The 24,263-nt window shown below is 40.0% G+C and overlaps 1 protein-coding gene across 3 annotated transcripts in view; it reads left to right on the forward strand.

The window, feature by feature from the left end:
* The first annotated feature begins 2,475 nt into the window (after positions 1–2,475).
* LOC133517067 (uncharacterized) overlaps positions 2,476–24,263 on the forward strand; it is a 36,292-nt gene continuing 14,504 nt past the window's right edge. Inside the window, exons 1-9 of one of the 3 annotated variants that reach the window (XM_061850210.1) lie at positions 2,476–2,824; positions 7,489–7,668; positions 15,323–15,483; positions 17,585–17,727; positions 18,422–18,680; positions 20,188–20,372; positions 20,763–21,011; positions 23,234–23,434; positions 24,056–24,197. In XM_061850210.1, the coding sequence (XP_061706194.1) occupies positions 2,697–2,824; positions 7,489–7,668; positions 15,323–15,483; positions 17,585–17,727; positions 18,422–18,680; positions 20,188–20,372; positions 20,763–21,011; positions 23,234–23,434; positions 24,056–24,197 (1,648 nt within the window). In that variant the 5' untranslated portion in view covers positions 2,476–2,696. The other 2 variants (XM_061850211.1, XM_061850212.1) reach the window with 2 other exon arrangements.

Below are 24,263 nucleotides of genomic sequence, written 5' to 3' on the forward strand. Positions count from 1 at the left end.
ACAGGGGGGGGGGCACACATTTTACCACTTTAGAAGTGTCTCTCGCGCAAACTATTCAGTTTAGAAAAAAATGATATTACAAACCTAAATATCATTTTTGAAGACCTATCCATAGACTAAAAACACGTATGGGTTTGATAAAATTTTTTTTTTTTTCATTTTATGACGTATTAAAAAAAAACTACTTACTAGATCTCGTTCAAACTAATTTTCGGTGGAAGTTTGCATGGTAATGTATTTTTATACAGCATATATTTTTTTAGGTTTATCATTCTCTTATTTTAGAAGTTACAGGGGGGGGGGGGGGGAGACACATTTTACATTTGAACAGTATAGCTCTTATAGTTTCGGAGAAAAGTGGCTGTGACATAAACATGACGAATCTATAAGGGTTACAACTTAAAAGCTCTTTCAAACGATACCCCAATGGACCTAGTCACTAGACTTTGAAAGGCCAGGCCAGGATAAGTTAAGTGAATCTGCCCCCAGCGAGTTTTGGCTTGTCATTTTTTTTTGATGATGTGGCTTTAAATTAGTAGCAAGTATGCAAATTATACGCCTCCCAAATATTATAGATTTTGGTAAAAAAAAAATATATGATCTTTCTTCAATATTTTTTTCTAGCTAGCCGATTTTCACGTGCGTCACATATATTGTGCATATAGTAAAGGCAATTATACGACATGAATTATAGGACACATTGCCATACAAAAAAATAAACAATTTTTTTTTTTTTTATAGTACTTTTACGTCAGCGACACCTCCAAGTTTTTCACCAAAGCTAGCCTCTTTAATAAGCTATAAAATGAATGTATTTACTTAATTTTATCTGTGGTATAACAGGATGTTTTTTTTTAATTGAATACATCACTACATTTTTTATTAACTATTTATAAATAAATAAATGGTAAATAAAAAAAGTACTTTCAATGTGTTTGGGTTAGCTTTGTTCATAACTATTCTAAATTTCAAATAGATAGCTTAAGTGGTTCTCGAGATATTTAGCATCGGACAGACAGACAGACGGACGGACAGAGTCGCACCATAAGGGTTCTTTTTGTACCTTTTTGGTACGAAACCCTAAAAATGAGACTGTGACAAGGCCAAACAATCATAGCGCTTTCTCTGCTACTCCTACTGAAAGTTCCATAAGGGCATCTCGTTCGGTCATCTGCCGGCTCTACCATTTCATCTCTGTACTTATTGTACAATATTATTGTTTGTCCTTGTCAGTTTCATTTTTTTTTTTATTCCTCACCGTAAATTAGAAAACTTAGGTTGTTTTTGGTATGTTGTGAGGAATATTAAAACTTTTTTAAATTTGGCGCATTGCGTGTGTACTGTCCCTTACGGGCGCACGCGTATAGCACATCTAGTTGATCCTACCATCTATGAATTAGAGTGACAAAGACAGTAAAGCGCCAATTACATCCACACTTCCCGATATCGGGGCCGAAATCAGTCCCAATATCGGCCTTGATAATCGATTTCAGTTTCATGAAAAATCAGCACGTCGTTAATCATATTTGAAATTAAAAAATACTTTCTCTTTTATTGCAAAAAATGTTCAATGGTTAGTATTTTTGCATATTAACCACTTTTTTTACATTTCAAATATTGTAAACGATATGCTGATATTTGGTGAAACGAAAAAATACTCTTGCTAGGGTCCGACGTCGGGCCTGATATCAGGCTCGGTAAAGTGTGGATGTAATTAGCACTTTACTGTCTTATCCCCTTATTCATAAAACTGTACTGGCCTAATTTAGTTAAATTATGTTTTATCCAATCAATAAATTTTTCGTGTTATGGCTCCAGCGTCGCTTGCTTAATGTCTGTTCCTATGACCTCGGCCGAGTCAATAGCATCCTAGCATCCCCAGCTTCGGAAGAGGCTGGGCTTCTTTATTCTATGGTTATGGATATCATAGCACGTAGAAAAAGTGAAAATTAGACTGGTGTCGTTTTGTTAGAGAGCCACTATGAGGGTGGCATTTGTTTAAAAACCCTCAATAAATAAATAAAGATTAAAAAAAAAAAGTGTTATGGCTCCATCAAGGTGTTGATGATTCTGCCAATGTCGAGGTTGGATAAGACACGGCTAGTATATGAATGTTATCCGTTTCTGACAAATACAGAAGTCAAAATGGCAGATACAGTCAAACGATTAATAGCTAATTCAGGCCAGTAACGCGTCTATGAATAACACCATTAGTTTTAATAAAAGATCTTCTAAAAATAATTGAACAATGAAATCAGAGGGCCTACCGCGAAAACCAAAATTCGCAAATTGCGGGGATCTTTCTCTTTAACTCTAACTCTTTAACTAAGACAAAATTAGAGTGACAGAGAAAAATGCCCGCAATTGACGAACTTCAATTTTTGCGGTTCTAGCCCAGGAATGTTGTTTTAAGAAAATAAAAATATATGCAAGGCCTATGGAGCCCCGGGGGCCCTATCGCAAAAACCGAAATTCGCAAATTGCGGGAATCTGTCTCTTTTACTGTGACTAAGATGTAATTAGAGTGACGAACTTCGGTTTTCGCGACTAATGCCCGAGCCTTTAAGTAAAATTTTCGCATTATTTAAAAGACAAAAAGAGAAGACATGCGCTGCCGTCTAGCGAATCGAAACGAGAAACTCACTCATTAGTCATTACCACTGCCAATTATATTCGCATATGGCAACATTATTTAAATGACAAAAAGAGAAGACATGCGCTGCCGTCTAGCCAATCGAAACGAGAAACTCACACATTCCCACTTCCAATTATATTCTCAGTCAGCTAGTCAATTACGCACACTACGAAACGAATCAAGCTCGGGGTATTGTCATTCACATCTGTTTTCATAAATTGTTGTTATAGTTTGTGTATAAACGTAATTTATTCTCAATTTATTTATTGATGAGTGTTAGAATTAATTTAAAACGGTTGTTTGAGTGATTGTGTTATCAAGTAATGTTTGTTTGTGTCCTTATTTATTTTTTTATCTTGTGACGTCATTGTTTTCAACTGCCAGTATAAACGACGCAATAACTTAAAATTTCGAAAATGGACTTATAATGAAGATTGTTTTCGTAAACAAGGTGAGTTTTGGATAATACAGAGGTAGATTTGCGTAAGGTGTTGTCGGGTAAGGTGAATTTATTGGGTAGGGTCATAGAAGGGTGGTGCAATTGCATTGATTTCCTTTGTCCTCGGACCGTATCAGTGCTATAGAACTGTAGTAGTTATATCTATAACTGGCAGCTGATCGAAGCAACAGAGTTTAACGTGCCTTAAATTAAATATACATAAGGTGTTTTAGTTAACATTGTTTTGTTTTTATTAATTATGTAATCTACAAAGAATGATTCACTCAAGGCACACGCAAGGTGAACATTGTTTTCGTGTTCAATTGTTTTGTTGTTCTAAAGTTACTTTTGCGCAGCTTTTGTTCTTTAAAAATGCATCCGAATTAACAGTCATTACATTTATACTGCAGTTTTTTTGATGACTCCAAAGGTCATTGAGGTAACTTTATATCCTATATTTTATTTGCTTATCTTATTCATAGCTGAGTCTTTTCTATTAGTTTTGTGTCCTTCAAATTCAACACAATAATCTATCTTATCTAGGTATAATTGAATCAACAAGGTTTTCAAACTTTTTCTTATTTTGTTTATCTTTTTTAATATACCGCAAATATTCATACTTTGCAAACAATATTATTAAAAAGGCTATTGTTAGTATTTGGCAAAGGCTGTGGCAGGACCAACTTGTGCCTTAATAGCTCTTAGGCCTGATTTTTTTCTGATGATGGGCCTCATCATTAGTAAGTGCTAATAAACAAAATTATAGCTCTTGCTTACTTACTTACTGCTAGCCTTTCCATACATACATTCTGTCTGGTTGCATATTCCTCCACGCGTCTGGGTCTAAAGCTGGTCTTCTCCACAAGGTTGCAGCTACCTGCCTGAACTTGTCTTCTCATCTTATTTTTTGTCCACCATCATTCCTTTTCCCATCTCTTGTGTACCGTTGTGATGTCTTTTGTTTTCTCTTGTTTGTTTGTTTTCTCTTGTTTGTTTGTTTTTGTGTCTTTGTTTTTTATAACTTCAAAAACAGAGACACCGCCAATTTTTTGAGTAATAATACCCCTATAAATGAGCTATAACATATATTTCATTCAAGCTTTTAACAAACATACATCATGAATAAATTATTTTAAAAAGTTGGTAAGTCACCTTGATGTAAGTAATTGAAATGTAATTAAATCTATCATATTAAACCTTTTTGCATAGGTGTACATACTAGCCTGGTGCATAATACAGTTTCTGAAACCGTAATTTTATATAGCTATTAAGGCACAAGATGTTCCCTTATCATGCCACAGCCTTTCTTTCCATACTGTGGTTTATCAAATATTATTATTATTATTTTTAGACAGGCAGCTGATGCTGGTAGTTCACTATTTAGATAGTTTGTTTTTAAATTGATTCACACTACAAGAGTTCATAACTTCAGAGGGTAATATCAGTGTGAATTATCCAAATGTGGTTACCAATATTAATTACCCTTCAAGAATAATGTTTCTAAAACCTTCACCTTGAAATAAAACAAATATATGGGGACAATCATATACAGATCAACTTAGTCCCAAACCAGTGGGGCAACACTCCTCCTTTCGGCTTTTCTCAGCTCTGCTCGGCTCAGCATTGCTCCAAGCAATTATTAGGGTTGGCATAACATAACGTCCCTATACATGCACAACCACAGATTTAATGACTTGAATTTCGATTTTTACCATACATTAGAAAGGAACAGCATAATTCGACCCTGAATTGCTGTCAAACTTCAGTTTTATAGGAAGTGCAATTTCTGTATGGTAGTACTATTATTTATTCTGTGCCCAAAGTAAGCAAATCTTGCACTATGGGTACTAGCTGACAACATTCTTACTTTTTATAGATAACCACATACTTGATAAATAGATAAAATACCAACTCGGTTTGGTGGTAACTACTGGGTATTTTTTTTGCCAGTAGTTACCAGTGGTAAAAGGTTGGGATTTTTTTCCAACCACCAGAATTTGGTTAGCGTTCAATGCTAATAAAAACAGTATAAATAGAAAGTGCTTTAATTAATAATTAATTAAAAGTCCAATTTATTATTAGTTTAATTATAAGTCGATTAGTGTTTCAGTAAACTGCCTTGCTGCCAGTAAAGTGATCAAAAATATGAAAACCGTTGCAAGTACAACAAAAACAAAAAAAATATATTTAGAGAGTAAGTAATGTTTGGTTTAAATTATAATTTAAATTATTTATTTCTCCAAAAGAATATAACAGTTCACTTACATAGAAAAATACAAGCAATCAGAATATACATTATTTACATAGCGCATGGATAGCATAAAATATATTCTAAAACAAAACAACTTATTTATTTCTGTAAGAAAAAAGTGGGTATGTACTGTGTGAATTGGCAACTGGTAAGCCAAGTACAGTACAGTGAAATTGTCATCGCGCGAGCGCGGGTGGACTGGGTTGTCGCGCAGACCAGCGTAATGTCTCAGTCACGGACATTGATAAAGAGAGCCCGCCAGAGATACGCGTTTATACTCGTTGGTCTGAGCCGTCAACACGTCCGCCGAGCTCGCCCTGTAGTTGGCGATAACAGTCCTACAACATGCATGGAGTTATATTACATTACATACATACACGAGATAGCAATTCAATCAATGTTGTTTGTTATAAAAATATTTATTTATTTATTTTTACGTATAATAAATATTTAATTTTGTTTTATTTGGAATCATTACATTATATTAATTATTAGATTATATGTTTTTTCTTTTCTTTTTGCCATCCACCTCTAGAGCATGAGAGCATTTATCTTATTAATTGTAAATTGAATTAATTGTGATGTTATTTATGAAACCTGGATCTTTTGTCAAGGGCGCTTACGCTGCGCTACGCTACACTGTGTAGCGCAGCGTTGTATTTATATAGGAGCTTCGTTGATAATGGCGTAAGCGCCATCGACAATAAGTCCCTTTCAATAAATAACGTCACAATTATACGAACGAACAAACATATCAGTCAAAAACCGATTTTTTAAACACTTTTAAGGCAGTTTTCTGAAACACTAATCGACTTATACTTAAACTAATAATTCATTGAACTTTTAATTAATTATCGTTTAAAGCACTCTCTATTTATATTGTTTTTATTACTATTGAACGCTAACCAAATTTTGGTGGTAACTACTGGAAAAAAAAAATCCCACCTTTTACCAGTGGTAACAACTGGGGAGAAAAAATACCCAGTAGTTACCACCAAACCGAGTTGGTGGTAACTAATGGATTTTTTTTCCCCAGTAGTTACCAGTGGTAAAAAAAATCCCAGTAGTTACTACTGGTAACAACTTGGTGGTAACTAGTGAAAATAAGAAAAAGTAGTCCTCATTTTCCTCTCTGGATATTGACATTATGGAAAAAAATTACTTAACAGAATTTTATGTATTTTAGTCATAGCTATTCCCAACCATTAGATTTTTTTCGTTTTTTAATTATTGTAAAAGTTAAAAGCGTAAAAAAGGTTTCATACAATTTTTTTAATGTTTTTAACTCTTATAATATTGAAACAATGGAAAAAAGTCAAACAGTCGGGCATAGCTATGATTAAAACAAATCAAATTGTGTAAAAATATTTTCAATAATGTTAATATCCAGAGAGGAATTTTCCTCACCCCCCCATTTGGGGACTACGTTTATATGCAAAGACTGTTTCGGGGCGGTCGTCCCCTTTCGTCTTAATGTGTTTAATAACACATTAAGACGTGTTAGGTGTTGAGCTATATTCAGTTATGTAGTGCATTGTTCCTTGCATTTCTACCCTATGGTATGGTATGGTATGGTATGGTGTAAACAGAGACTACTCTCTGCTTACATGTAAAGAAGATGTAAAGAAAAATAAAATTGAATAAACCGTAATACATCAGGAACATATTTTATTTGATAAAACAAAAGTTTCATCCGGTAGGCAGATCTGTGTAGGTCATCCCTATTATGGGAAGCTCTCCTATCCGTGCGCCTGCTCAAGTCAGTAAAGGGCCTGAGCCCTGAGCTGGCTTTTACATTGGGGCCTGTTTACAAAATGATTAGTTTTTCTTCATACATTTACTACTTGTATTTAATAGTTCGCAACCACACTTAAGCTGGCCATACACACTAGGGTATGCCTGCAGTGTTCAATTGCACAGGTAAAGCTGTATAGGAAACTGCACAGTCAAATGCCACACAACACACAAGTTCCGTTTTACCTGCCCAGTTGATAAAACTGCGCAGGCATACCTAGTGTGTATGGCCAGCTTAATCCGTATTGCCCTTTTTTCAAAAACAAATGACTTTGAACATTGAATTTTCCAATAAAGAATGTAAGATCGAGTACCTTGCAAATATGCCTAAAAAAACTTTAAATGTAACAACTAGTCGCATGTCCATAGGTCAGGCCACGCAATGTCGGCGGAGTCTCCGCGGCACGCGCGGGCGGGTGGGCCGCTCACGGTGCCCGCTCAGCCGCCCAGCGACCGCGGCCTCATCGACGCGGTGTCGGGCTTCATCAACGATGTCACGCTTTCCTCCTCCTCCACCGCGGACCCTAAAGACGTCATACAATGGGCTCGGTAAGTTGACATGGTCATTTACATTATAAATACTATTGTCTTCAAAAACATTATGTTTTGGCAAGTTACCAATATTTAGGTCATTTGCGGCATAGTTGCACATGCCAGCTTAACGTAGTAACTATCAGCAAAATAGTAGCAGTGTCACCGTGCAGTGAAGCGTATTCCGTAAAGATGGCATGGCATGTGCAAGAGTGCCGAAATATTTCGGGAATTCGCTAAAACAAATAGACATGGTAAATAAACAAGATCCACTAACCCCGCTGCCGATGCCAGGAAGGCCGGAAGGCACACATCTCGCACGTGCCGGAATCCCCATACCAAGATACCAAGTCGGCCACTCCGTATAGGCAACGAAGCCAAATCCCACTGGTTCGAATCCGAATTCAAATCGACATTCAGCACACACTCAGGACATTAACCCATTAGTCTTTCAGTGCTACCACTGTAGAATACTTTTTTAAATAAATTATTTGTTATTTGTTGTTGTATTCTTTCACCACAAGGTCGAACGAGTATACAGTAGTAGGGTGTAGTGGACAGGCTACAACTACAACCAGGCAAGTGTCGTACTCAGCTTCAGGTTTAGCTGCAGGGAAAATCGGAGAACCCAGAAGATCAACATTTTGGGTAGAACTCGTTAAGACCAGGGGGTAAGGTATCAAATAAAGTGAAGGCGCTACAGGTGTAGGGACTGCGTCCTACATTCGCCCAAGCTTTAGATGATGTTAAATAAATAATATATTAATTTAGCTTTTCCCGCTATGCGCAATGTGCATTTTAGTTAATAGCATACGTAACTGTTTATTATGACCGTTATAGGGATGAGCTTGTAAAAACATTGTAATATAAGTTATCTGTTTCCTTCCCTTTGTCGGCACTTGCCTTTGTGTTAATCTCTCTTTGTTTTATTTCTGTGTCAGTTTCCGAATATTGTTAACTTTAAGTCATAAACTAATTTGTAGCCAGCGGGGTAATTCGTGGGAAACGTTAGGATTCGCCATGTGCGAAACCGTTATAGGTTCTGTACCGCTATTCCTATTGCGTACCTGATGCAAGGTTATAATCATCGGAATCGCGGGAGTCAAAGATAGTTCGTAGTCAGACGTCAACTCGACAAGTTGTCTCGTAAGTACCTATTATCACAGGTTGAGCTTGATATCGTATCGCTCCCTACTTATTATTGTAATTAGTGTTAGTTTAGTATTGAGTTGTGTTAATATAGATTTATTATTGTTACCGCGTCTGAACTTTTTATTTTGCAACAATCCCAACACCTAAGTACATATACCAAACCCCACTGCCAAATTGGTGACCCCGACGTGATCGCTATAAACGGCAGTATTGGTTAGTACATGTGTTGTGGACATAAACTTTAGTGCTTCTAGTGAACTTATCGTGTAAAGTGACTTTATCGGCGTACTTTTAAAATGGCTAACGAAAATGCGCATACGCTTCGTTTGCCCGCATTCATGCCTAGTGACCCTGTGCTGTGGTTCTCATTGGTAGAAACAATTTTCGACAGAGCGAGCATCGTTGATGACATTAGTAAATACCTTCATGTGGTAAGTGCGTTAGCGCCACATGATGCCACAGAGGTGCGAGATATACTAATCGCCCCGCCAGAAGACAATAAATACGATGCACTTAAGACCAGCATCATTAAGAGGTTAGGTGCATCACAAGAGGCAAACACGCGCAGACTTTTGGAGCGTGAACACATAGGTGACCGCAAACCCTCTCAGTTTTTGCGGCATCTCAGAAATCTCGCTGGATCCGCGGTGCCAGATGCATTGCTTCGTACGCTATGGATGGAGCAGTTGCCGCGCTCGATGCAGATGATCCTAGCTACGCTAACAGAGCAGAGCTTGGACAAGGTTGCCGACATCGCGGACGCAATCGCGAACAGCACTACACCTACGCCTGCCATCGCGACAACGGAGAATCCAGCGATGAAAGTTATAGAAGATTTAAAGAGTGAAATTGCCGACTTGCGGCAACAACTGAAAGCTACGTCCCTCGATGCAAGTACGCGATACAGAGGCAGATCGCGCTCGCGTTCGAGACGAAGGTCTCGACCTAACTCAAGGAGCAATTCAGCAAATGGTATGTGTTGGTATCATGATAATTACGGTAATAAAGCTCATAAATGCATACCACCCTGCGTTTTTAAATCAGCCGACAATGCGGGAAACGCGAGCGGGAGCCATTAGTGGCGAATGGTTGCCCAAACACAACAACAACGCCACAACGAGTATTCATCGTGGACAGAAACTCTGGGACCAGATTTTTGATTGATACTGGAGCGGGGTTAAGTGTATATCCTCGCAGCCTAGCCCCTCACAATGAAGAATCTTTGTACGAGCTAGTTGCAGCGAATAACACCCCGATCAAAACTTACGGTTTCTCCACCATGACCCTAAACCTCGGACTACGCCGAGATTTCCCTTGGCGATTTGTTGTTGCTGACGTGGCTAAGCCGATAATTGGTGTAGACTTTTTAAGCCATTATGACTTACTAGTCGATCCAAAAAGGCATAGACTGATAGACGCCACCACACACCTTGCGGTCACCGGTCAGGCAGCCGAGTCCGAGCCGGCGCTATCAATTACAACAATAACCGGGGACTCGCCTTATCACCGAGTTTTAAGAAAATATAGTGACATCACTAAGCCTGACGGTGCCGGGGCAACACAAAAGAAGCACAATACAAAACATTACATTGTGACGAAACCGGGACCGCCCGTAGCTCAAAAACCGAGAAGGTTAGCGCCCGATCGTCTTATCGCCGCGAAGAAGGAGTTCGATGCCATGCTAAAGTTGGGCATAGCGCGCCCGTCACAAAGCAGCTGGGCGTCGCCGCTTCACATGGTGCAAAAGAAAGACAATGGATGGCGACCATGTGGAGATTACCGCGCGCTTAATGACCGCACGTTACCCGACAAGTATCCCGTTCGTCACATAGAAGATTTTTCCCAGACTCTTAGTGGTAAAAAAGTGTTTTCGACCATAGATTTAGTGCGTGCGTTCAATCAAATTCCAGTGGCGGAGGAAGATATACCTAAAACGGCTATAACTACGCCATTTGGATTATTTGAGTTTCCATACATGACTTTTGGACTCCGTAACGCAGCCCAGACTTTTCAACGTTTTATGGACGAAGTGTTACGTGGTTTAGACTTTTGTTATTGTTATATAGACGATATTTTGATTGCTTCCAGTGACAGTGATGAACACTTAAAACATTTAGAGACTGTATTTAAGCGATTAAGTGATTATAGTGTAGTGATTAACCCTTCTAAGTGTGTGTTTGGTAAGGACCAAGTTGAATTCCTAGGTTACTTAGTGTCTGCGGAGGGCACACGCCCATTACCTGGTAAAGTAGAAGCTATACGCTCCTTTCCACTCCCTACCACAGCGAAGCAGTTGCGTCAGTTCTTAGGTATGCTAAACTTCTACAGACGTTTCTTACCTAACGCTTCAGCGCATCAAGCTAGTATAATGACTTACTAAAGGGAAACCTCAAAGGTAAAGCGCCTATTCATTGGACACCTGATAGTATTAAAGACTTTGAGGCCTGCAAACAATGCCTTGCCGATGCAACAATACTGGCCCATCCTCAAGATAACGCTGACCTGGCGCTATTCACAGATGCGTCAGACAACACGGTTGGCGCCGCACTTCAGCAACGTGTGAATGGCGCGTGGCAGCCGTTAGCATTCTTTTCTAAAAAGTTATCGAGTGCCGAGAAGAAATACTCAACTTATGATAGAGAGCTATACGCAATTTATGCTGCTGTCAAACAATTTCGACATAACCTAGAAGCGCGACCATTCACAATTTATACCGACCATAAACCTATCGTGTACGCATTTGCGAAAAAAGATAAACAATGCACTCCAAGACAGTTCCGCTACCTGGATTTTATCGGTCAGTTTACAACCGATATCCGGCATGTTAGCGGAGAGCAGAATATACCTGCCGATACAATGTCTCGGATTGAAATTGATCCCATAGAACGAGGAATTGATTGGAAAGCTTTATCGTTATCTCAGAAATCGGACGACACTTTATTATCGCTATTAAACAAGACTGATTCGACGCTACAGCTTAAGCTTTTACAGTTACCTGGGCTCGAAGAAAGTATTTACTGCGATATTTCTACTCCGTCGGTCCGGCCTTATATTACTGAGCCTTTCCGAAAAACTGCCTTTAATTCTGTTCATCGATTATCTCATCCAGGAGCCAAGACTACTATCAAACTAGCTACGCAGAAATTCATCTGGCCGTCTATCAAATCAGACTGCAGAGAATGGACTCGAAGCTGTTTAGAGTGTCAGCGTGCTAAAGTTACGCGTCACGTGTCAGCCCCTGTCGGATCATTCGCACCGCCTTCTACTCGATTTGAACACGTGCATATCGACATAGTTGTAATGCCAATGTCAGAACGATGCAGATATATTTTAACTTGCATTGATCGCTTCTCTAGGTGGCCTGAAGCTATACCTATTGAGAATCAAGAAGCAGAAACGGTAGCATGGGCATTCTACTCAAATTGGATCGCACGTTTCGGCGTACCGTTAAGAGACAACTTGTCGAGTTGACGTCTGACTACGAACTATCTTTGACTCCCGCGATTCCGATGATTATAACCTTGCATCAGGTACGCAATAGGAATAGCGGTACAGAACCTATAACGGTTTCGCACATGGCAAATCCTAACGTTTCCCACGAATTACCCCGCTGGCTACAAATTAGTTTATGACTTAAAGTTAACAATATTCGGAAACTGACACAGAAATAAAACAAAGAGAGATTAACACAAAGGCAAGTGCCGACAAAGGGAAGGAAACAGATAACTTATATTACAATGTTTTTACAAGCTCATCCCTATAACGGTCATAATAAACAGTTACGTATGCTATTAACTAAAATGCACATTGCGCATAGCGGGAAAAGCTAAATTAATATATTATTTATTTAACATCATCTAAAGCTTGGGCGAATGTAGGACGCAGTCCCTACACAGGGAAAAAACTCACATTTACTAGAGTTGACGTCAAGTCCCAGCTTCCGGAAAAGAGGAAGGAGCGCTAGCAGATCCTGTTTGACCTCCTGTGGCCTACTCCCTAGAGTGCCGTTGTCGAGGTACCAGACGTTGGTGATCGAGATCTGGATATGGCTTTTTAAATAGCCAGGCTGAAATTTAGGGGGCCAAGCGGGTCACCTTGCTGGGCACCCACCTGAGATGGACTGAGTGAACCATTAAATAAGAGCTAGGAAGGGGACAAATAAGACTGCCATAAGAAAGGGTAGTGAGCTGGAACTTTCTCTAGAACCTCTGTTAGAAAAGTGTCGCGTTCTATAAATAATTGAAAGCATTTCTTATGTTCAGCTAGATAATGCAATATGCAACGCGTTATTTGGGTCGAGCGCGAAGGCTCGAACGGCGTGGATGGCAGCCTCACAAGCCAGTTTGGTCCCAAAGCCCAGCTGGCATGGTTGCTGACTAATTACATTTATTGATAATATTCTCTAGGACTAAACCAAAGGAAAATTACGACAACAACATATCAATGTTGTGATTATCTCTTCGTCATGGTATTTCGTATTTCAGATGTTTACATTATGAATCATTTGTATTATTGCTGTACTATACGATTCATATTTAATTGTTAAGCTTTTCGCAATTATTACGCATTTCTTTATACAAATAAAATACACCGCTTCTTTGTCCTACATAAATAACATGCTTAGATATCCTTAGCTAAAGTTATTTGCTTACTTGTATTGTAACATATTCTATGATGTCGTTTTAACGGTTATAGTATAATATCATATAAATATATACATTTGTAGGTATAGGCCTTATCAATAACTAAGATTCAGATAATGCGTACATCAAGGTCGTTTTATAAATATATGTGTATGGAATTTAATTTATATGCGGTATTTCAAATAACACATAATATTTTACATAATTAATTTAATTAGTCCATGATAGTATATTCAATTCTAACAGAATGTATTGACCATTACTCCAGTCTTATTAAGACAAAAACATAACAAACACGTCAAAAGTTTATTGAAGGTAGGCTAATGGACAGTGGCAACAAGTCGAAAGAAATTTGGAAAATTGTTAACGAAGAAGTGGGAACAAAATCGAAATCTCAAAACATATCTTTACGTGACCCTCTAACGAGTTTAACAATAGAGAAAAGGGACCTGCCTAATACATTCAATTCCCATTTCCTTAGTATAGCGTCTAAGTATGCCATACAAGGTGACTTGTCCGAGTCTATTAGGTACCTACAGGCGCATTTAGGTACGACTGATGTACCCTTTTTCACTCTGCCGGTCGTCACTCGCGATCTGTTAGATCGGGCACTACACTCTATGATGAAGAAGCGTAGCACCGTTGATGCTTTTGATATTTCACCCAATGTTCTCTTTGGATATGGCCGGTTGTTGGTGACGTACTTGTCGTGCTCATAAACCTTATGTTCTAAACTGGTACATATCCTGCCGTTTAAAAAAATGCCAGGGTATGTCCAGTTTTTAAAGGAAAGGGCGAAAGGTGCGACGTCAACAATTATAGGCCTATTACAATAGTGCCAACCATATCCAAAATAGTTGAGTCTATCTTGTCGTCTCGCCGAGTAACCAATATGCGTACCGACAGAAAATGTCTACAACCACCGCGGCGTACAGGATGTTTGATTCTATAGTGACTGGGTTAGATGACAAAAATAAAATGGCGGGAATATTGTGTGACTTATCGAAAGCATTTGACGTCATCAGTCACGTGTTACTGCTCAAAAAACTAAATTTGTATGGTGTCCAAGACAACGCTCACCAGCTGTTTACGTCTTTTTTATCGGACCGCAAACAAGTCGTAAAACTGCTTGCCGACGGCAAACCACTACAATCCGACGCAGGGTCTGTAAATATCGGTATTCCGCAGGGTTCTGCTCTTGGAAATACGTTATTTCTGCTCTTTATACACGACCTGCCGTCGAATATTGCAGCTGGTTTGCCCGTATTGTTTGCGGACGACACAACCGTGTTGGTTAGTGCAGAATCTTACGACCAGCTAAGCCTAAAGATAAGTGATGCTTGTGCGCAGTTACAGACCTGATTTTCAGCAAATGGGCTCGTACTAAACTGTTCCAAGTCAAACGTGATGCTATTCTCTGGTCGGAAGATTCCACGGCCACCATGCATGGCCAGCAGTCCGATGCCAGTGTGCCATGAGAGTAGGTTCCTTGGGTTTATAGTAAGCATGGGTTGACAGTGTCTGTGATAGGTTGGGCAGTGCAGTCTTTGCGTTGCGAATAAACTTTAAGGTAGAATTTTGGCAGGAGATTTTTTTAAACCGTCGTGTTTCGGATTCTGACAAAGACTAGAGTATATAATAGCGATTAAATTCTATGTGTATCGGAAATTCTGTTACTTTATCAGTTAAAACACAAAATCGATTAAAAATGCGTTATTTTTCAATGTACCCCATTAACGCTTATCGTGTCCGGCCGGCGGGTCATCGTGAACCTTGTCAGAATGCACGAAGGTTGATATTGGGCTGTAGCCGCGAACGTCAGTTGACGTCTTTGGCGATCAAAGGGTTAAAATGTCGATTTAACTGGTATTTTCTAGGTTCGAGACTGCAGACATAAACGAGCCGACGCCCGAAGGCGACTGCGACGCCGACATCTCCCCCCTGCTATTGATCCTGGGTTACGGCTCCGGAGTCCAGGTCTGGTTGATTCCCCCGAGCGGGGAAGCACAGGAGGTTCTGTCATGGCGTCAAGGCACAGGTATAATGTAATATACAATAAACCACTTTTAGAAGTATTAGAACAAATTAAATTATTTTCAGAAAATAATCTGGAAACATGATAATGATATGATATGATGGATAATGGATCTGGAGGCCTTGGTCACTTTTTCTTAGTATATGACATTTATTTCAGTTTATAATAAACTAAATGTTCAAAAAGATCGTATTCCATGCAGGTATACTGAACTACAAAGGCCTATATTGTTCCCGAGAGAGTTATGGATTGTGAAAAATAAAAGCTATAACTCCCTAGGGAATTATAACCTATTTTTACATTATGTCACTAATTCATACAATCCAAATAGCGTAAATGTGTTTTACTTTAAAAATACGGCCGTTAATAATTTAATATGTTTATGTTTAAAAATATTTAATTTGATTACTTAATTGAATAGCCGTTTAAAATATTTTTCATCACACTTGTTCGAAAAAGATCTTATTTCATGCAGGTGTGCTGAAGGACAAAGGCCTATTTTGTTCCCGCGGGAGTTATGGATTGTGAAAAAAATCGCTATAACTCCCCAGGGAGTTATAGCTTTTTTTTTTATTATGTCACTTATTCATACAAACCGAGTAGCATAAATGAGTTTTACTTTTAAAATCCTGACGTTTATAATTTAATATTTTTGTTTATGTTTAACATTATTTAATTTGATTAATTTAACAGCCGTTTAAAATATTTTTACATAATTTTCAATCGTGGCTGAATGCCGAATAGGTCTGTGCCTTCGATGCCTCCCCTGCCAAGAAATTCCAAAATGGCGGACGAATGTTTGATATGTCACCGTATTTAAGAATTATTTCGCTTAAAATTTAGTTTTTTCTTCGCAAGTGTGATGTAAAACATTGTGTGTACATCTGGGGGTAAGAATATTGCAAACTCGGGTCTTCAATTCCCTCGTATCCAAAATTTCACTTACAACGCAACGAGGGGGCACAATGTACTATTTAAATAATTCTCAATCGTGGCTGAATGCCGAATAAGTTTGTGCCTTAGTTGCCTAACCTGTCAATAAATGACAATATGGAGCACGAATGTTTGATATATTACCGTATTTAAGAATAATTCCGCTTATAATTTAGTTTATCCTTCACAAGTGTGATGAAAAACATTGTGTGTAACTTCCGTGGTAAGAATATTGCAAACTCGGTTATTTAATTCCCTTCAGGCTGTCACGAGTTACCACTCTCGCTTCCAAACTTTCACTTGACCCCCTCATATTGCACATCTCAAATTACAACAGAGGTTATACAACAGGTGTTCTTATCGCTAAACAGCGATCTCTACCAGTCATGGTTACAGGTACCTATGGTATTATTAAGCAAAAAACGATACTCTTAGTTCTTAGTGTCCGATCAAAGACCCTAAATTGAATTTATGACCTGTGCGTCCGTTCGTGATGTATCGACACGTTTCGGATGTAACGAGTATTAGCTGTTAGAAGCAGTTCCATTTTCAATGATGCTGATCCCTGGAGCTTGGGATCTGTTTGGCAACCTCCCGCGGGCCGGACCGTAGGCTGTCGTGTTACTCGTGTTGGGTGTCCGCGTGCCGGATTAGAACGCCTTGCGGGCCGGGGTTTGGAGACCCCTGAGCTATGTTTAAGCACCTTGTTACCTCACGTATGTGGGTTAAATATATGCGAATACGTATTTGCACATTCGATTTGAAAAAAAAAACACAAATAGAGTCAACGTGCTAGTTTTTGTCAAGCTCTAGTTTTCGTCCGATTGACGAAATTTTAATATTGCCTTGCCACACAAATTAGGATTTATTTCAATCCTTAATGTCAAAACAATAGATATATCTACATAAAAATTATATTTCACAAATTGCGAATTAAAAATGAAATATATTATTCGCTACTCCGTAAAGTGGACGAAAACTAGAGCCTGGACGGAAACTAGCGCAATGACCCTACGACCTTATTAGCGTTTGCATATTATTCACTTCATTCATTTACATTTTATCTTTGTTATGATATTCTCTTTGTTCTCATGTTCTATCATATATTCTATGTTATATCATGTTTCATGTTATATACGATGTACATGTCAAATTTCCTGTTATCACGCAGTGAGGGTGCTCCGTATACTGCCGACCCCGCAGCACGGCGACTGTTTCACGTCGAAAAGGCCCCTCATAGCCCTGTGTGACTCCGCGAGCCCCGGACCCACGTTCTGCTCTCTCAGCTTTATATCCATAAGAGGAGGGGAGCAGGTAAGGACTTGGCTAATTCGCAAAACTAATCATCGGTAATTAGAACACCTTCAATTATTTTGTGTAATTTCGTCGACACAAGCTGCCCAATTGGAAACCTTATTATAATTGGATAAGGTCTAACTAAAATCCATGTGTTTGAGCTCTATGTTGAGTTACAATGGGACATATCCTATTACATAATTTCCTCCATGGAACTGTGAAATCATCAATAGCAATCATATTCAGTCAAAAAATATCAGTTCCATGAATTACTTGAAGGTGCCTGCTGATACATCTTAAAACTGTAAACCTACTACTACTTGGCTGAGACGGTTCGTGTACTCTCGCGGTGGTTCCATTAGACTGTAGTTTATTTTTCACATGCTTCGTTAATTTCGTTATCGAAGTCCTGTTCATCATGTTCTTTTCGGAAATATTACTGAACTTTGTGTTAATCGTTGAGTTTTAGTACTGATAGTACGAACGCATTAAGCTTATATAAATAAATAAATAAATATTATAGGACATTATTACACAAATTGACTAAGTTCCACAGTAAGCTCAGTAAGGCTTGTGTTGAGGGTACTTAGACAACGATATATATAATATATAAATATTTATTTATATTTATGCTATCTATCGGTTTAGGGAGCTCTAAATAGTTATTTTAACACGCGAGTTTGTCCACCTGCTAAAACAGACTATTCCACAGGTGAAGAGTATAAAATTCAAGAATCCAATCCTGGACGTACTGGCCAATAAGCGGTCTGTGGTGGTGGCCTTTTCTGAGAGATTCGCCGTGTTCGATGCGGGGACGTTAGAGGACAGGATGGCTATAACGACTTGCTATCCGTGCCCGTGTCCCTTGGGGGGTAGCCAGCCCATCAACCCCTTGGCGCTGGGAGACCGCTGGCTGGCTTACGCTGATAAAAAACTACACCCTTCGAAGAGAAGCAGTGGCGGGTGTGAAGGTAAATACTGTCGTAGTAATAGATTTACGAGTCCATCTTCCAACAGTTTGGGTGAATGCAGTATGGTTGGCTGATACATATGTATTAAGAAAACGTATATTGTTAAAATGTGTGTTGTCACTTGTTAAAGAAAATTATAACTTAGATTAGTGACATCGAGTTATAGGGTAACCCCACTTTTTTATGAATTTAATTCTTTTCTTATTATTGGTGAGTTGGAAACTCACGACGTACAAAGAAGGCTAATTGTAACAACTGAGTTAATGTAACTGTAGTCTGTAAATATAGTCATTATCATAGACACACCAGTCACCCCCACCATTCATCACGAATAAGAAATCAACATAGCATCTAAAAGTCACCTACTTGCATATAATTCCTCCATTGTTCAATGCCTAATATATATAGTAATCTAACTCTGCAGCTTACTGTGTAGGTATACTTAAAGGTTTGTTTACTTTTCGTAGCTATAAATAAATCAATTCCAGTGTATACAAAAAAAAAGCTACTGAGTTTTTGTAATTTAATTATCTTACAAAATATATATTTGAAACTGATCATAAAAAAAAAATACTCCTTGTACATTTTGTACGTAGCTCTGAAGAGTCCGAAGTTGCCTATACCTGTACAACGTACTTCTATTCTTCTAAGGAAGTCCGTGGCCGCGTCCTTCTGATATTTTTCGATAAACTTAGAAACCATGGAACTAAAGTTGATTTATTTTGGTGGAATATTTCGCTTCTATTACTAGATAGATACTGATATGATACCTTTTTCCGCAGTACATTTACTCTAAAAGAAAACAACGAAAGTTTAAGTTACAGCATTATATACCTGTTATACTAAACAGCAACACTCAGCTAGTCAAGGACATAACCGCCCAAGTAGTATGTTAACATATATTCTTTCTGCACTAACGCTAATTATAGATGCACATACGTTACGCGTGACCGAACAATTGCATTTACATTTACGCCCACCCATGCAGTCAAATGTGCGAGTATCTAATCCGTTTGTTTAATCGCTTAACAAGGTCGAAAATACGGACAAAGGGATGAAAAATTACCTATAATCATCGACATAAATGCACATATCGTGTGAGAAAATGAGAGACAAAATATACTTTTTTTTGGCAACAATGAGGGCTAACAGTTAATTTCGCCTTTCGTTTAATTTTTGATTATTCATGGTAAATATTACATATAGTTCAATAATTGTTAGTGGTTTTAAATTTAAAAATTAATTAAATTTACATGTAAATAATATGAAAAATTAAACAGGTTTAAAAACGGCGAATTTAGAAGTTAAAATACCTTTGTGTATATACGTTATAGGTTCCAACGTATTTTTTTCTAATAAGCATAGCAGAATTTTGAGACTGTTTTTCTGGAATTCCACTTCATCACATTTTTTGGGGACAAAAAACTAGACAATGAAAAAAATTTAAACCTTTTCATCTGTTGCTTGCAAAAAGACAAAATTTGTTTACTTTGGATTTTTATATTAGGTGAAGGCGTAACAAGCTATACTGCCACTGTCCTGCACGCAGCCAAGTCTCTCAGCAAGGGCCTACGAGGTCTCGGAGAAAGTGTGGCCCACAGTTTAGCAGGGGGGCGAAGCACTTCGCAGTCTCCGTCGCCGCCCAATAGCGACGCGCAGCAGGCGGGCGTCGTCACCATCCTAGATATAGAGGTGAGTGTGGTACGAGGCCGGATGGCTTCAAGAAACGGGGTCTAAAGTGTTTACAGGGAGTCCAGGAGTTCACGTCCTGGGGGCGAAACAAACTATTGAACTTTCTTAACAACTATAAAAATACTCTTAGGTATATGTACCTACTGTATTTTCTATATTAAAGTCAGGTAAACGAAAAGGCTGTAGTCGCCAGCCTGTTGTTACTTATTAAATTGTTTCAATTAATTAAAAGCAACACAACTTAGCCACTCCACTCACACGCACCACGCCCTATTATATGTTCGCAACAGTGTACATTAGGTATTGTCAATACGTCCTGTATGGCACAAACATATCTATGTTGAACATCTGTACTGTAGGTTTTTACTCTAAACAATGAATTTTCTGCAGGGCAACGAATATGAAGACGGCCAAGACCACGAGGACCCGTACGACCCCATCGTGGCCCACTTCTTGGCGCACTCCGAAGCCATCATAGCGTTGAAGTTCGACGCCAGCGGGATGCTGCTGGTGACGGCGGACCGCCGCGGGCACGACTTCCACGTGTTCCGCGTCAACCCGCACCCCTGCGGCCCCAGTCTCGCCTCCGTGCACCACCTGTACATACTGCACCGGGGGGACACTACGGCCAAAGTGCAGGTACTGTCAAACCTTACAGTTTCCCCGAGAGCCACGGAATACACGCTCCGAGCTTGCACGAGTCGGTCGAGACCCTGGCACCGACCGTCATACATTTATTTTAACCAATGTATAGCGGGGGAGGTGTCTTTCGTTTCATGGCTGAGGCGTTAATGCATAAGATAGATGTCTAGATGTTTTTGATGTTGGTGTCCGCGAAAAATGTCATTCAAATAGGTATATGAAATCCAAATTGATATCACATCGCGCTAAATGTAGGTTGTTGTGATATCACCGTGAACGAGGTTAACGATTGATTGAATTATCGAATTAGCACATATTGGCAGAAGAGCTGACTGCAGCATTTCGTACCGAATTGATGCCACGATGAAATGCACAATAGTTTCCCATAAAAGTGTTGCTAAGTCCGAATTTGATATTCAGTCACGGCGGAACTTGCCGAAAGTACAGAAACGAAGGCCACTTTAAGTGCGAAAAAGGGGGGCTGATTTAACCCATCTGAAACCGAAATAATAGTAATGGCAGCAGTTAGAAATTTACTGGCAAACACAGAAAAGCGAAATCCGTCAGCATTTTTTTTGCCGGAAGTGCTTGGCAGACGCTCTCAAAGGTGGTCATGGGGCCATCACCACCATGGGGCCATGAAACCAATTCCAGTCGGTAGGTTTGAACTCTCATTTCAGGATTATATAAGTCTGCCAAGGCTATTCCTGCCGATACACCTTGACAGACGAAATTATGTAAGCAAGGTCATCATCGGTACCCCTAAATATACCCATCTGATACCACCATGAAAACAATTCCAGTTGGTAGGTGGACAGAAACAACAGTACAACATATTGATCTAATTATTTGTATGTCAGATGTTAGGAATACTCGAATTTTATTGTCTTTTAACCTTTTGACCGCCAAAGACGTCATATGACGCGCGCGGCTACAGCCCAATATCAACCTTCATGCGTACCGACAAGGTTCACGATTACACGCCCCGTACGTTAGGCGTGGCGTTCAAAAGGTTAATCGCTCCGTAATCGTAAATGTTTCGTACTGGACTGTTTCCTCCTCCAACAGACGCAGATATTAATAGGGACCCACCTATTAATATCCAGCCAGTGTAAACCCGCCAGCCAGCGCACTCAGGCGAGGTAAACGCGCGCGCCGAAGCGACGCCGCCTCGGCCGAGGCACGTCTACAGTGGTCGGTTTGTGCGTGAGGAAATTGCCTCGCGCGTATGCTCGCTCTGTGTAACCTGTCTAATAATAATAATCTGTGTTGAACAAGTCATTGCTCTAGCTTCGAAAACAACGGAGGAAACAATCAAGTACGTTTGTATGGAGATATTACCACTCCTGTTGCCTCTTAAGTCACACAGCTTCACTTTGCCAAACTATCAGTGGACAGCGATTCGGTTGCCAGTAGGTGAATGACCTCAATCATTATTTACAGGCTTCACTTTGTGTTTTACATGTTTTGGTTGGACCGGTTCGATCTGAATCATATTGATGATAATATTATTTTACTTAATGTATTGACTATGTTGTTCGATAATCCTCCGCGCAGCGTAAAGCCACCAGTGGTCAGTCTTTTATTGAAATTTCTGAGCTCAAAACCTATTAATAATTTGCACACTAATTGACCAATTAGAATGATTAATTCTATAGATATTTTTTCAACCAATCCATAGCTGACCATAATAACTTCTTACCAACCGCCTCAGTTAAACAGTAGACCTATAAAAGACAGTGCCTCTTTAATCTAGTTATTTTTCTCGTATTCTTTTAAAAGTTGTGCCATTTTAATCAATACCTTATTAACCTTTTGACCGCCAAAGACGTCATATGACGCGCGCGGCTACAGCCCAATATCAACCAGGGGCGTAGCTACCGCTGTATCTGCCGTATCAATTATACGGGGCCCTCGGGCCACGGGGGCCCCCAACGTGCGTTTTTGTGATAAATCTTTACCCTTCCTAAGGGCCCCCAAACAAATTTTTATACGGGGCCCGGCCAAGGCACGCTACGCCACTGATATCAACCCTCATGCGTACCGACAAGGTTCACGATTACGCGCCGCGTACAATAGGCGTGGCGTTCAAAAGGTTAATGTATAACATCAACTAATTGTGCCATGAAAAGTTCAAAAACTTTACCAATTACAGCTAAAAATAAACGAGAAATTCATGCCACTGGACTGTTTATTGTATAAGTGAATTAATTTTTCAGGACATCGCGATATCTCCGGACTCGCGCTGGACGGCGATCACCACGCTCCGCGGCACCACGCACGTGTTCGCCATCAGCCCGTACGGGGGCGCGTGCGGCGTGCGCACGCACACGCAGCCGCGCGTCGTCAACCGCCTGTCGCGCTTCCAGCGCTCCGCCGGCCTGCCCATACACGCGCAGCCGCCGCGCTCCGGCAGCCCCGTCAGTACACACCATTCACATTTGTACTTGGAAACCCCGCCCGAAGATGCCTGCTTATAACTTTGATTTTAGCCGATAGCGCAAGGTCGCAAGTACGCCAGTGACTGTTGGAGGGAAAACGGCATGCCGTGGCGGTAGGGCGCGGTTCATAATGCAGCGCTACCAGGTTAAATGATGCTATCGGCGGTTGACCGGTAACCGGTACTATCGGCGGTTGACTACCGAGACACGTCGGTGTCGCCGCGGCGTCTGTTAGGTAGCGCAGTTGCACGGAGCGGGTAACGAAAAATAGTATGATCAACGTCAACTGGCGCGGACGCGTGCGACGGACTTTGTCTAATATACCTAATGGCACCCGCGTGCGTGCGCCCGCTACGTGCACCCAGGTCAGCTAGCGGACGCCCTAAGGATAGTACAGCAAATCTCTGAATATATTAGCGTATTTAGATTACGAACGGTCGTACCAAACAAACTGTCAATGTTCGTCGTACGTCCCTATAATATTTATTTATTTTCATAGTTTACTACTGATTACCGTTGATCAACCCGTCAACTGGACTTTAACTTGTAGTGTAAATTCTTTCCACTCCCATCATTAATTATGAATTTGTTCACTCGTAGGTCAGCGAATGCCTCGGGCAGGGCGCATGGTTCCCCAACCCGCGCTTGCCGCCGTACCCGCTGCCGTGTCTGTGCTCGCCGCTCGCGCAGCTGCGGCCCACGGCCAACCTGCCCACGCGCACCATCACCCGCACCAGCTCAGGTTAGCTGTTAACAGTGACTCAAGTTGTATGTCACCGGTTGCCATGGTTACGGTCGCCTGGTTTGT

This window comes from Cydia pomonella, chromosome 4 (genome assembly GCF_033807575.1).
Source record: "Cydia pomonella isolate Wapato2018A chromosome 4, ilCydPomo1, whole genome shotgun sequence".
Taxonomy (NCBI): Eukaryota; Metazoa; Arthropoda; class Insecta; order Lepidoptera; family Tortricidae; genus Cydia; species Cydia pomonella.